The sequence below is a fragment of the Cutaneotrichosporon oleaginosum genome (genome assembly GCF_008065305.1).
Source record: "Cutaneotrichosporon oleaginosum strain ATCC 20508 chromosome Unknown ATCC20508_contig01, whole genome shotgun sequence".
Classification (NCBI taxonomy): Eukaryota; Fungi; Basidiomycota; class Tremellomycetes; order Trichosporonales; family Trichosporonaceae; genus Cutaneotrichosporon; species Cutaneotrichosporon oleaginosum.
This window is the reverse complement of record NW_027072170.1, coordinates 774,228-786,670: the sequence shown is the minus strand read 5'-3', so window position 1 is coordinate 786,670 and position 12,443 is coordinate 774,228. Positions and strand designations below refer to the sequence as shown.

At 61.4% G+C, this 12,443-nt stretch overlaps 5 protein-coding genes across 5 annotated transcripts; 1 reads left to right on the top strand and 4 right to left on the bottom strand.

The window, feature by feature from the left end:
- Positions 1-484: 484 nt before the first annotated feature.
- On the bottom strand, positions 485-1,752 carry COLE_00335 (uncharacterized protein; the record flags this gene model as incomplete). Its single annotated transcript, XM_018424703.2, has 7 exons — positions 485-538; positions 587-832; positions 873-966; positions 1,028-1,131; positions 1,229-1,262; positions 1,407-1,434; positions 1,716-1,752. 7 exons carry the CDS (start codon positions 1,750-1,752, stop codon positions 485-487), a joined length of 597 nt encoding a protein of 198 aa, XP_018274824.1.
- A 2,150-nt stretch (positions 1,753-3,902) lies between these two features.
- Positions 3,903-5,500, top strand: COLE_00334 (uncharacterized protein; the record flags this gene model as incomplete). Its single annotated transcript, XM_018423602.2, has 6 exons — positions 3,903-3,914; positions 3,964-4,123; positions 4,246-4,442; positions 4,480-5,127; positions 5,191-5,361; positions 5,405-5,500. The coding sequence occupies 6 exons, from the start codon at positions 3,903-3,905 to the stop codon at positions 5,498-5,500; spliced, it is 1,284 nt and encodes a 427-aa protein (XP_018277631.2).
- A 93-nt stretch (positions 5,501-5,593) lies between these two features.
- COLE_00333 (uncharacterized protein) lies at positions 5,594-6,622 on the bottom strand (the record flags this gene model as incomplete). The annotated part of the gene is made up of 1 exon (XM_018419439.2): positions 5,594-6,622. The coding sequence occupies one exon, from the start codon at positions 6,620-6,622 to the stop codon at positions 5,594-5,596; it is 1,029 nt and encodes a 342-aa protein (XP_018277632.1).
- A 1,207-nt stretch (positions 6,623-7,829) lies between these two features.
- On the bottom strand, positions 7,830-9,402 carry COLE_00332 (uncharacterized protein; the record flags this gene model as incomplete). Its single annotated transcript, XM_018421440.2, has 5 exons — positions 7,830-8,363; positions 8,479-8,535; positions 8,571-8,771; positions 8,973-9,121; positions 9,363-9,402. 5 exons carry the CDS (start codon positions 9,400-9,402, stop codon positions 7,830-7,832), a joined length of 981 nt encoding a protein of 326 aa, XP_018277634.1.
- A 527-nt stretch (positions 9,403-9,929) lies between these two features.
- COLE_00331 (uncharacterized protein) lies at positions 9,930-12,315 on the bottom strand (the record flags this gene model as incomplete). The annotated part of the gene is made up of 3 exons (XM_018420895.2): positions 9,930-11,517; positions 11,552-12,000; positions 12,085-12,315. The coding sequence occupies 3 exons, from the start codon at positions 12,313-12,315 to the stop codon at positions 9,930-9,932; spliced, it is 2,268 nt and encodes a 755-aa protein (XP_018277635.1).
- Positions 12,316-12,443: the final 128 nt, after the last annotated feature.

Sequence of the window (12,443 nt, the reverse complement as noted above, 5' to 3'; positions counted from 1 at the left end):
CCAGGGTGTGCCACGTGACTTTGTCTACGCCCCACCCACCCCCACTTGCCGCATCAGCACGAGCCATGCACGAGCCTCATCTCGGTGGCGACTCGCGATCTCTCAAACGTCAAGAATAGCAACAGCGATGCAAAGGACGTCGCGAGCTACGCAACACGGGCCAGAAGCAAGCAAGGCTCATTGTGAATCGCCCCGTTACACACGCCCCCCTCTCTTCTCCACCATATGCACATGCAAGCGTCACAAGAACTCGTCACTCGTATCATCGGTCGGGGCGCGAGCCCCAAAGGACATGGGGATATGTAGCTCGTGAGGGGAGGAGTATGCCACGGCTTGAAACCCAAGGTATCGTCGAGTGTCGGGCCGTTAAACGAGGCATCATGGTGGGCGGCGGAGGCGGCGGCGGCGGCAGCGGCGGAGGAAGGTAGGATTACAAAACGACTGAGAAGACTTGTGCGAATAAAGAAAACTACACTGCAACCCTCTAGAGCACAACACACTTGCTCTTGCCGCCGCTCTTCGACTTGGACTTCTTGGTCTGGTGTTAGATGGTGGAAAAAAAAAAAAAAAAAGTACAGAGACTCACGGTCAGAGCAGCGCGGGTGGCGGTCTGGAAGACCTCACGGACACCGTCGCCAGACTTGGCCGAGCACTCGACGTAGCCCTGGGCGCCAATCTTCTGGGCGACGGCAAGACCCTCCTGGCGGGAAACAGGGCGCTGGTTCATGCGGGCAAGGTCCTGGATGGTCTTGGGGTCGTCACGAAGGTCCTTCTTGCAGGCAACAAGGATAATGGGGAGGCCATGGCAGAAGTGGAGAACCTCGGAAATCCACTGGGATGGTTAGTCTAGACAGCGGAAGACAAAGACTTGCCTTTTCTTGAACATTGTCAAGCGAGTCGGGCGAGTCAATCGCAAAGCAGATCAGGATGACGTGCGAGTCGGGGTACGAGAGGGGACGAAGACGGCTGTCGTGTGAGCGGGTCGGGCATGGTGACAACCATAGCAGCAACGACGGCAGCAACTCACTCATAGTCCTCCTGGCCAGCGGTATCCCAGAGGGCCAGCTCGACCTTCTTGCCGTCAACCTCGACATCGGCAACGTAGTTCTCAAAGACGGTGGGAACGTAGACCTGGGCGAGTTAGTGGGGAAGGGGCGGCGCACGGATCAGTAATGGCGCGCGTAGCATAGCGCTGCAGATACAGCGCCAGGCAGCACAGCAAACGCACCTCAGGGAACATGCCCTTGGAGAAGACGATCAGACTGAGGGTTAGTTAGCAGCTGGGTGGGTGGGGGGGATGGGATGTGGGTCGGAGGGGAAGGAGTATTGCAATGGGCGGCGAAAGCGTGGATGCGCGGCGAGATGGCGGCGGGGGGTGGTCCGAGGGGTCGGCGGTGTAAACTTACAGACACGTCTTGCCGCAAGCACCATCGCCTGTGAGAGTTAGCGTTGCATTGTGGTGCAGAGGAGGGAGGGGGAGGGGGAGGGGGAGGGGGAAGGGGGAAGGGGGGTGGGTGGCGGGAGGAGAAGTGAATGGGTAAGAGAGGGAGTGAGGTCGGAATGACACGACGGCGCGGGGTTGGGAGGAAGACAAACACGCGAGGGGCGGCGAGAATGAGTGAGGGAGAGGGGGGAGGAGGGAGCGGGGGAGATGGGAGGGAGGAGGGTGGTGGTGGTGGTCGTGTTGGTGCTGGTGTTGATGAAGAAGAACGCACCGACGATGACGAGCTTCCGCCTGATCTCTCCGGACATTGTGTTGATGGAAGTAAAAGAGGGAGGGGGGAGGAGTGGAAGAGAGATGAAAGAGATGTGGGAGATGGAGGAGATGAAGAGAGTGAGTGAGTGAGAGGAAGTTGGTGGAAGGTGGAAGGATCAAGCGTGAGGTTGATTCAAGAGGGAACGATGCAAGCCGAGCGAGGCCGAGGGGGGGGGGGGGGAGGGGGGAAGGAGGGGGAGGGTGGCCGCTCTCTTCCACCGTGGCTACTTTTGGGTGGGTGGCATGGTGTGGGCCGTGTGGGGGGGGGGGGGGGCTCACAAGGGTACAAGGGGAAGCGAAGAGCGTGTGGTGGTTGGCTCGTCGTTGGCTAATGCCTGCCTAATGCCTGCCTAATGCCTCCACTCTTCTAATCCACCCAGGTGGCCATTAGCAGTGTCAGGTAGATAGATACCCAACCCTGCACTCTCCCCTTTCGCCATGGGTCACGCACAGCAATACACGGAATCAAATTACGCCCACCGTCTCTCCTCTACCGCAGCACGCTTGTCGCACGTCTCTTATTGTACCCTGAGAGCAGTGCCTGAATAGCTTGACGCGCTTTTGGTCGTCGCGCCATGGTTGGGGGGGGGGGGGGGGGGGGGGGGCACGCGAGGGCGCGAGGACACGCCGGCGCGAGGGAACACGAGGGAGTGCATGGAGTGATACACGACACACTTGTGGCACTTGGGATCCCTGATGCCTCTCAGCACAGCGTCGCACAGCTCCCAGCTCCCAGACCAGTCCAGTCAGTCGACAGTTGACGCCACGCGACCTCTTCTTCTCAACTCCTCCCTCTTCTCTTCTCTCTCTCATTCAAGGCACCATCATCTCATCTCCTTGAGACCCCCACTTGATACAATCGCGTCCATGCATGTCACTAGAACTAATGTCTCCTCCCTACCCCCTCACCCCCATCACCCTACCACTCTTTGCCAAGCTTGAAGCTCCACTCAAAGTCGTCGAGCCACTTGTTGCCGTCGTCGTCCACAATGCGCGTCCGCACCGCATACGACCCCGAGCGCGCCAGCATACCCGACGGCGACTCCTCGGAAGCGAACTGGGCGTCAGCTCATCCATCTTGCCTTGCCTTCTCACAATCTTCTGATACGGAGTTGGCTGCGGGCCATACTGCTGTCAGCCAACCATGCGACACACTACGCACGCTGCCGAGCATCGCCTCCGTCTTGTCGACCGTCACCCCGGCGCGCTTGACGACCTGGATGAACCGGAGGCCCGACACAATCTCGTTCTCGACGCTGCAGTCAGCTCTGCGCTCCGCAGCCGAGACCTACACAAACGTGATGCCGACAGAGTACTCGACGCCCTCCTTGATCGTGACTATGCGTCAGCGTCCGCGTGCAGTCCCGAACGCCACCGCCACTGCCTCAGGTGCCTAGCTTGCCCGCGCTCACTCACCAGGCTCCTTCTTGAGCTTGGCCAGCACCTCGTGCGGCTGGGTGAGGTCGAGGACAATGTCCTGCGCGCGCGTCGGCGAGGTGAGGAAGAGCGTCTTGGGTACGATGCGCTTCTTCCCGCCCCCCACCGTGCCCGTGAGGCCCAGCGACGCCTTCCAGCGCTGCAGTGACTCGTCCTCCTGCGCGTCAGCCTATCCTGCAGCAACAGCAAGACATACCTGGTCGAGAGCCGCGAGCTCGGCGACAGTCTTGGCCTGGCCGATCTGGGGTCAGCGGTGTCGGATCACACGTGCCTTGTATCCCTCGGTCTGCGTGGCGGCGAGTTCGTCGTCGTGCTGCGGTCAGCGCTGCAATAGGACGCGGGGGGACGCACGGAAGCCATAGTGTCAATATGTAGTGAGAAAGAATTGAAGAGCGCAACTTGGCGTTCCCGTTATGTAGGAGCAGGATCGTTCCAGTACCAATCGAGACGGCAGGTGGCAGGTGGAGGGGCCTGTGCGGGTATCGTGCCTGTCTCAAGGGCGCCGCCACGTGTCCGGGAAGCGGAACCAGATGCGCGTGAGCATGGTCATCGGCGTGGATGAGGCCCGACATCGATCCCCAGTCGAGGCCATTGCAACGCATCTCGCGACAAGCACTTCCGCACGACATCGACATTGACATCGAGACATCATGGCGAGCCTGGGTTAGTGGTTTGCATAGCACAGCTGACGCCAGTCGCCATCCTGGACATGAAGGGCAAGGTGCGCTTGCTGCGCGCCTCTACGCTCTCCACGCTCCCGCTGACCCCAGTCCCTCATCCAGAGGAACTATCGCGACGACGTCCCGCCGTCGTGCGTGGACAAGTTTCTGCCCCTCATCCTCGAGATGGAAGAGGACAATGTGCCGTTGACGCCGTGTTTCACCGACGAAGGCATCAACTACATGCACATCCGGCACAACAATCTGTATCGTGAGTGGGACTGGAGTGGGGGGGGGGGGGGGGGGCGCCCAGCGGGGCGGGCGCGCGGCCTGGGGCTCGAGCCAGACTCCTTCCTCGCCTTCCTCGTCGCAGGCCGGGCACGCTCACACCAGTCCTCGCGCTGTCGAAGCGCAACTCGAACGCGGCCGAGATCATTCTGTACCTCCACAAACTCGTGGCCGTGCTCACAGAGTATTTCAAAGAGGTGGAGGAAGAGTCTATCCGCGACAACTTTGTCATCATCTACGAGCTGCTCGACGAGATGATGGACTTTGGGCACCCGCAGACGACCGAGTCCAAGATTCTGCAGGTGCGCCGCCTCCGGCGTGTCCCAGCGCTGACAGCAGGAATACATCACGCAGGAATCGCACAAGCTCGAGGTGCAAGTGCGCCCGCCGATGGCCGTGACCAACGCCGTGTCTTGGCGCTCAGAGGGCATCCGATACCGGAAAAACGAGGTGTTCCTGGACGTGGTGGAGAGCGTCAACATGCTCGTGAATGCGCAGGGCAACGTCGTGCGCTCCGAGATCCTTGGCGCCGTCAAGATGAAGTGCTACTTGTCCGGCATGCCCGAGTTGCGTCTCGGCTTGAACGACAAGGTCATGTTTGAGACGACGGGGCGCGCCGCGCGCGGCAAGAGCATCGAGATGGAAGACGTCAAGTTCCACCAGTGTGTGCGGCTCAGTCGCTTCGAGAACGACCGCACCATCTCCTTCATCCCCCCCGACGGCGAGTTCACGCTCATGAGCTACCGCCTCAGCACGCCCGTCAAGCCGCTTATTTGGGCCGAGGCGAGCGTCGAGACGTATCGCGGGTCACGCATCGAATTTATGGTAAAGGTCCGCGGACAGTTCAAGCGCCGGAGTACCGCCAACAACGTCAAGATCTTTGTGCCAGTACCAGAGGACGCAGACAGCCCCAAGTTTAGAGCGGCGGCGGGATCCGTAGTGTACATGCCGGAGAAGAGCTGTTTCTGCTGGACTATAAAAAACTTGGTGAGTTGTAAGACGCAGAGCCGGGCCGCTGCATACCCTCCCACGGCATCCGCTTACATTCAGAAAGGAGGAGCAGAACTGCTTATGCGAGCACACTTTGGTTTGCCGTCCGTCACCTCAGGCGAGGTCGACGGCAAGAAGCCGCTCTCCATTCAGTTCGAGATTCCATACTTTACGCTCAGCGGGATCAACGTGCGCTACCTGAAGATTGTGGACAAGACAGGCTACACTGCGGTTCGTACATAGTTCTCGTCTCAGCTGTCTCAGCTAATACCAGCTCCCCTGGGTCCGGTACATCACCGAGAGCGGGCAGGACTATGTCCTGCGCACGATCCACGACGCAAAGTCGAGCTCGATCATTGCGCCGTTGTAGAGGCTAGAGCGGGAGGCTGGGCGTCTAGTGTTTGTTAGATATCATGCGACGATAGTAGGCTCGTAGGGTGTGCTTGAAGGGAGCTGCATCGAGCTACCTTTGGCGGTACATTGGGGCTTGGGCGCGTCGCTTAGCATGCTCGTACGCCGACAACTGGCTTGAGGGTGTGTTATGCGTGCGGGGCGAGGTGGTGACGCATCCGCGTCGGGGAGATTGGCGGGGTGCTGGAGGCGTGGTGATCTGGGTCGATGAAGAGGCGGGCTGGGGCGGTCGAGTTAATGGGCGAGGTGCAGGGGTGGGAGTTGGGAGAGGGCTTGAGCTCAACTGAGAGTCGAACTGGTCAACGGGTGGGGCTTGGAACGGGTCGTAGCGTGGCGGCCATGGTGGATAGGGTCGTGGCGCAGGCGACGACGGAGCTTGGAAGAACAAAGCGGAAGGAACTGTTCGCGCCTGCCACTGATAGCCTGGTTTAATGCGTTGGACCGGAGGATCGAGGTCGTCAAGGTCGTTCAAGTCATCAAAGCCGTCGCTTGTGGTAGGAGGGGGTGGGCGAGGGGGTGATGGCCAGCCGGGGGGAAGATCGACGGCCAGGTGCTCCAACCGCTCCACTGGTCGAGCATAGCGCAGTGCCGGCCTCAAGGGCCTGTCGACAGGCCATCGACGTGGGGAGGGTGGTGGCATCGCGAGGCTTGCTTCATCCTGCCAGTGTGAAACCATGTTAAAGTCGGGCAGGAACTCATGTTCACTGTCATCGACTTGACTGACAGGAGCAGCTTCGGCAGGGTTGGAAGGGGGTGCGTCTCGATGCCACACCTCAGGCCTAGCCCGGACCATGTTCAACCGCATATCCTGCCGTGCTGGTCCGACGCTGTCGTCTTCTAGCAGATGTCTCAATGAATGCGCTTGCAAATTGAGCGAGCCAGGCCCACGGCCGAAATTCTCTGCCAGCCTCGGCAGCTCAAACAATCCCCTGCACCTCGGCGTGGCTAGCCACGGATGTCTGTGCTCCGCGGTCGGCTCAAGCGCAGCAGGGCGAGCAATGCGAGGCGGTACACTCGGTGGCGGGCGGCGAATCCCTGCTATGTCAGAGGCGAGAATGTCCTGCAACGTCATCTCTGGCATCAGCCGACTCACACACCGCTCACCTCGGCGGCGCTTCTGCTTCTTCCTCCCGCCGTTCAGAGTATGCTCCCCTTCGAGCCTGCGTTTCCGACGTTGCTCGTCAGAGGAAGAGGAGGACGAGGAGGAGTCCGCGGGGAAAAGATAGGGCCGCTCAGTAGGACCGTTGGCCCACGGGAAGTGAAACTTGATCTGGGAGGGAGCAGGCGTCGTGCGCCGCTGCGGCTCGGGGCGTGCGGTGTGCCGCTTGCGCGCTTCGGAGATGTAGTTGACTCCTGGCATCAGGCTTGGTGATCAAGACGATGTGCTAGAAAGTGAGAGGCAAGACGGTGAAGACAAGTATGTGGTTAGATGTGTGACGGGGATGACCAAGACGTGTGAGATGGAAGAGACGAAGGAAGGTCAGTCGATCCACGCGACCAGCTGCGGCCGACAAGCCACCGACCGCCCCACCACAGCATCACAGACGCCACCACAAACCGCCACCTCTGTGTGCAAGACCCAGAAAATCGATCCATCCGAATCTAGTCGAGCTTCTTGGTCCGCTGGAAGCCACGCCCCGACCCCCGATTCGAGCTGTCCGTCAGCTTCAGTCCTTGGCTCATCTGCTCGGCCCTGCGGACCTCCAGCTCGTCTCTCCACCACTCTGGCCGAGCTCGTACCCTCGCCCTCTCCTCGCGACTCACGAATCCCGCGCATTCAGCTCGGGCCGGATCTGCGCGCCGCTCGCCTGTGCCTGCACCTGTGCGTGGGCTTGGACGGCAGCCGCGTGCGCCGCGGGCACGGGTTCGGCGGCGGAGACGGACTTGGTAGCGGGCTTGGCGGGGACGGCGACGGCGACGGGCTTCTTGGCAGCCGGCTTGCGGAGCGCGAGAGCTGCCGCGACTGCTGTTAGCTCTGCTGGGCGTTCGGACTCACGGAGCACCGTCAGGAAAAGGAAGAGGAGAACGGGCGGAGAGGTGAAGTCAAAGTCGCTGCTGTCAGCTCTGCTACCAGCTAGGCTCTCACGCCATGGTGCTGAATGGAGACGTGTCGAAATGACTGGATGGGACGGTCATGTTGTTGAGGGATGACACTTTTTGCTTCCGCCCATGACACTGAGGCACCATCAGGTAATGTTGGCGTCATGACATCTCATCTCAGAGGCCGCAGCGCCACGCTCAACCCCAGCAATACCAACAAGATGCATCTGACACAGCTACTGTACACTCTAGATCCCGTTGCCGAAGGGAACCTCGTGGAAGAGGTATGAGACCGACTCGCCAAAGTGGCTGCGGCGGATGGTCTCGGCCAAGACAGGCGAGATGTCGACGACCTCGAGCTTGGCGCACTGCGCCGCCTTCTCCGCCTGGGGAAGCGTGTTGGTGATCACGAGCTTTTCGAGGCCGCTCTCCTCGATGACCTTGAGTGCGGGGCCGCCGAGAATGCCGTGCGTAGTGAACGCGTAGACCTTGAGCGCGCCCGCGTCAAGAAGGTTGCGCGCGGCCAGGCCGAGCGTGCCGCAAGTGTCGGCCATGTCGTCGACGAGGATGGCCACCTTGCCCTTGACGCTGCCGACAAGGACCATACGCGAGACCTCGTTCGCGCGCTTGCGCTCCTTGTGGAAGAGGGCAAAGTCGACGTTGAGGCGGTCGGCGATCGATGTCGCACGCTTGGCACCGCCAGCATCGGGGGAGACGATCACACAGTTGGACACGTCGAGGTTATTCCTGATGTAGTGGATCATCGAGGGCTCGGCGTAGAGCTGGGATCAGCACTAAAATGACAAGCGAAGCGGGGCGGGTAGGGCGGTGATTTGGAGCCACTGCAGCTAGCGAGCCCGGCAGCATTGGCCTGAAGCCGCCCGAGAGAACACTCACGTTGTCCACGGGAACGTCAAAGAAGCCCTGGATCTGAGACGCGTGCAGGTCCATGGTCTGTGCGTCAGCGTTGATTTTCCTCGGATGCTTACGATAACGTGGTCGCATCCCGACTGGCGGAGCATGTTGGCAACAAGCTTGGCCGTGATGGGGGCGCGCGACTTGTCCTTCTTGTCCTGGCGTGCGTAGAAGAAGTGCGGAATGATGGCCGTAATGCGGCGAGCGCTGGCAATCTTGCACGCATGGATCATGATGCAGAGCTCCATGAGCGAGGTGTTGACGGCGCCGGCGCCCTGGGGTTAGCACTGGCAAGAGAGGTGATGTTAGCGGGCACGAGGTGAGTCGAGGGCGGAGAGCGCTGGGTGGCCTGGGGACATTGACCCAAACAAGTGAGTGTGTGCGGAAGTTCATCCTCCCCAGAAGCCTCCCTCCGCTTCCTAGCCTCTTCGCACCTTCCTCTTAGACGCCCTCACTGGCCGGCAGCTGCGACTCACAGTGTTAAGGATGTAAACATCGTAGTCACGGACGCTCTCGACGATCGTGACCTTGGTCTCGCCCGAGGGGGGCTGCGAGACGTTGGCCTTGGCGATCGGGATACCGAGACGCTTGGCGACGAGCTGGGCGAGCTCGGGGTGGGAGGTGCCTTCGATCAGCTGAGTTCACGGAGCCCACAGCTCGCGAGCTAGAGCGGAAGAGCAGGAGGCGGGGACGCGACAACATCCGGATGATCGGTGTGCTAAATCAATGCGGGCGGGCAACGCGCACAGCTAGGGCGCACAGCGAGCTCGAGACGCGCCCACTAGCACCCCGGCCCTTTCGCAGGCCCCCACCATCCATCCAGCCACAGGGGCCTCTCGGCCACACCATCTGAAGCGCTTACGCACCCGTGAAGAGCTTGATGGAGGGGTAGGCGGCGGCGGCCATGTTGTACAGTTGGTGCGGTTGGTGACAGTCACAAGAGGATGGGCGGTGAGTGGGCCGAATTTTGGAAGGTGGAGGCAGAGCGGCAAAGTGGAGTGTCCGTCCGAGGCCGGAGTTTCACTGCTAGCGCGGGCTACGGACGATGGTCCGGAGTTGTGGCAGAGAGGGGGTGGTCGAGTCGATGTCGAGGACGACGAAGACGGGGACGGAGAACAGCGGCTGCTGCAGATGCGTTGCAGACAATGAAGTGGGTGGTGGATTGTAGGAAAAACTGAACAGGCGTCATTCACAGGCGGTGGCAGGCTCCCGCATATCTCCGCCTGCACGTGCCACCTCCACTTTTCCCCGTTCACACAACGAGACAACGTGGTTGCTTGGCGAATGTGGCGACAGTTATGCGAGCTTGTGCGACCGCAACAGATCAGAGGATCCAACAGAGAAACACACAAGTGCGATCGTTGGTTAGAGCCACTCTCTCAACCCCATGTCCCGCCAGCTAGTTACAGGATAACATACACGCCATGCATACACTACGGCACATAGATGCGACTGTACCCTTCAACCTTCGTGCGGCAGCTGGGACACGCCTGGTCTTTGGCAGGCAAGCGGGCGGCGAGGCTCTCACGGCAGTCACTGCACATAAGGAGGCATCGGCACGGCCACAGGATCACATCGCGCGTCTGCACCATGCAGACGACGCAGGAGCGGCGGCGCTCCTCGTCCCACTCGTCGCGCTGCACGCCTCTCATGTCCTCCTGGCGCGCGGCGATCGCGCTGCTCAACGGATCGAGAGAGGGGGCAGTCGCAGTCGTGAGGGCGCGTGTGGGTGTCGAGGGCGCGGAGGCCGGGCCCGACCGGATCTCGGCGTACCGGCGGCGCGTGAGGGGCGACGTTGACGTCGAAGTCAGGTGCGCTAGCAGGATGGGCTGGATGGCCTCGCCGTCCTCGTCTGGAGACTTGGCGCGCATCAAGTCGCGGTAGAGCGCCGCCTCGTCCTCCTCGTCCTCCAGGTCACTTTCGCCTGACGCGTCCGAGTGCTCGGAGCGCCAGTCGTCGTCGTCGTCCTCCACCTCGACCTCGCCACGGAGGACCTGGTCGTACGTCCAGCTCTCGTCCGTGGCCTCGGCGATCGTGGGCTCGGGAGGCGGCGCGATGCGTATCCCGCGCATGCGTTCCAGAGCAAGCTTACGCCGCTGGGCCAAAGCCCAGGCTAACAACAACGGTGGCTCGCCTCCATACCTCCGCGGCGGTGCCTCCCAGGCTTCGCTGCGCCAGAATGTCCACTGTCGGGGGCCGTACCACCACCGGGCCTGATAAGCCCGCCATACCAGGCGATAGATGTCGCGCCCCACCCAAGTCGACAGGATGGTCGTCCAGAGAATATTGCGGGCGAGGAAGACGCACGCCGCGCCTAGCCGCGTGATGTGCACCAGGTAGGGGCTCTCGGCGTTCGGATCCGTCAGCTCCATTGCTTCAATCTTGTCGATGCGTGTGCCGAAACCGCCATTGCCGACTTTGACACCGACCATCTCAACACCGTCCCCGTTGATGCGCACCTGCGGTTGGGTCTCCTTAATTGGAGCAAGCTCGTTTCGCAGGCCTGAGAATTGCGTCGACTCAATGCACGCAACTCCTAGCTTGAGGAGCGCAATGCTAATATCATCCTCTGTCGAGGGGAGTGCACCCTCGTGAGGCAAGAGGCTCTGCAGTACCGGCGATGGGATGTGGCCTTGCGTGAAGAGCAGGGTGATGGCTCGCACGGCAAGGGTGCAGCCGATGATAATGGACAGCACGAGTGCGAGCAGGTGGGTAAGGAAGGTAAAGCTTGGGAAGCGCAGCTGCTGCGTCCAGAGGCTGTGAGTGAAGGCTGCGAGACCGAGTGACCCGCATACACCGGTGGGTACGAGCTGGTTGCGTCGCAGCCTGGGCGACAGCTCGTTGATCTGCAGCCATGTGAGCTCGGTGAGCCCGATCCAGAGCTGGAACAGAGGGTGGACGTCGGGGCGGCTATGCGGGGACGCCTGCGGGTTTCGAACGTGCGTTAATGGGGAAGCGTAAAGGTGAAGGACGTAGGCTATGCCGAAAAGGTTGAAGCCAACTCCGACATCTCGGCGTCGTCTGCTGTTAGGTGCGAAACGCATATCTCACTCACGCGACGTCAAGACCGGTCGAAAGCGCGCCCATCGTGAGACCAAAGCACACACTGACGAACACGGTCCAGCACACCTCGGGCATGGGCATGCCGGCACCCCAACCACCTAACCGGTCAATCACGCCGGCGAAGTACGTGAGCCCTCCTCTGAGCGGGTACGCTGTTGCGTGGCGGCTCAGACCAAGATAGCTGTCGAGCCGCTCGACCGCGTCGCCGGCGTTCCTGGGCCACACGTGCGCCGTCTGCATGAGGACGACAGTGAAGAGCGCCCACGCCCGCAGCAGCACCAGGATGCCGGGTATGCGCAGCCACGCGGGAGCCGCAGGACTCGTGAGAGCGGTGCGGACGCGCCGGCGGAGCGCAGCCCGCCAGCCTGGGGAGTCGGGGGGCGGAGGCGGAGGGCGCCGTTCGCGGTGAGCGATGTTGTGGATTCGGTTGAGGAGAATCGCCTAGTATTAGCGCAGCCGCGGAGCATGGATAGCGGAGCTGATGTCGAGCTTCTCAGATAGAAGGGAAGCCGGGAGAGAACACACCATAATGATGACCGTCACATCATAGCCGCTTCCAGCGAAACTGAGCTGCGGCATGGTCTGTGGCTTCCCTATGGGGGCGACGGGGACTGTCACGTTCGTCGCATTGGCGAGCGCGGCGTACGTGCCGTTCCCCGTTTCGTTGGAGGGCATGCTGAACACGACGGTGTGAATCAGGCGCTTGCCGTGGGCAACGGCCGCGCCGCCCCAGCGCCCGATAAGGCCGAGGGGCATGGCGCTACGTGAGGTTTCGCGGGTCGGGCGTCGAGGGAGAGGATGAAGAGGGCCGGCGCGGTTGATGTGTGAAGCTCTCCTGCTGCCGAGAGCAGGTATATGCACAGAGGGGCGTGATATGCACGGCC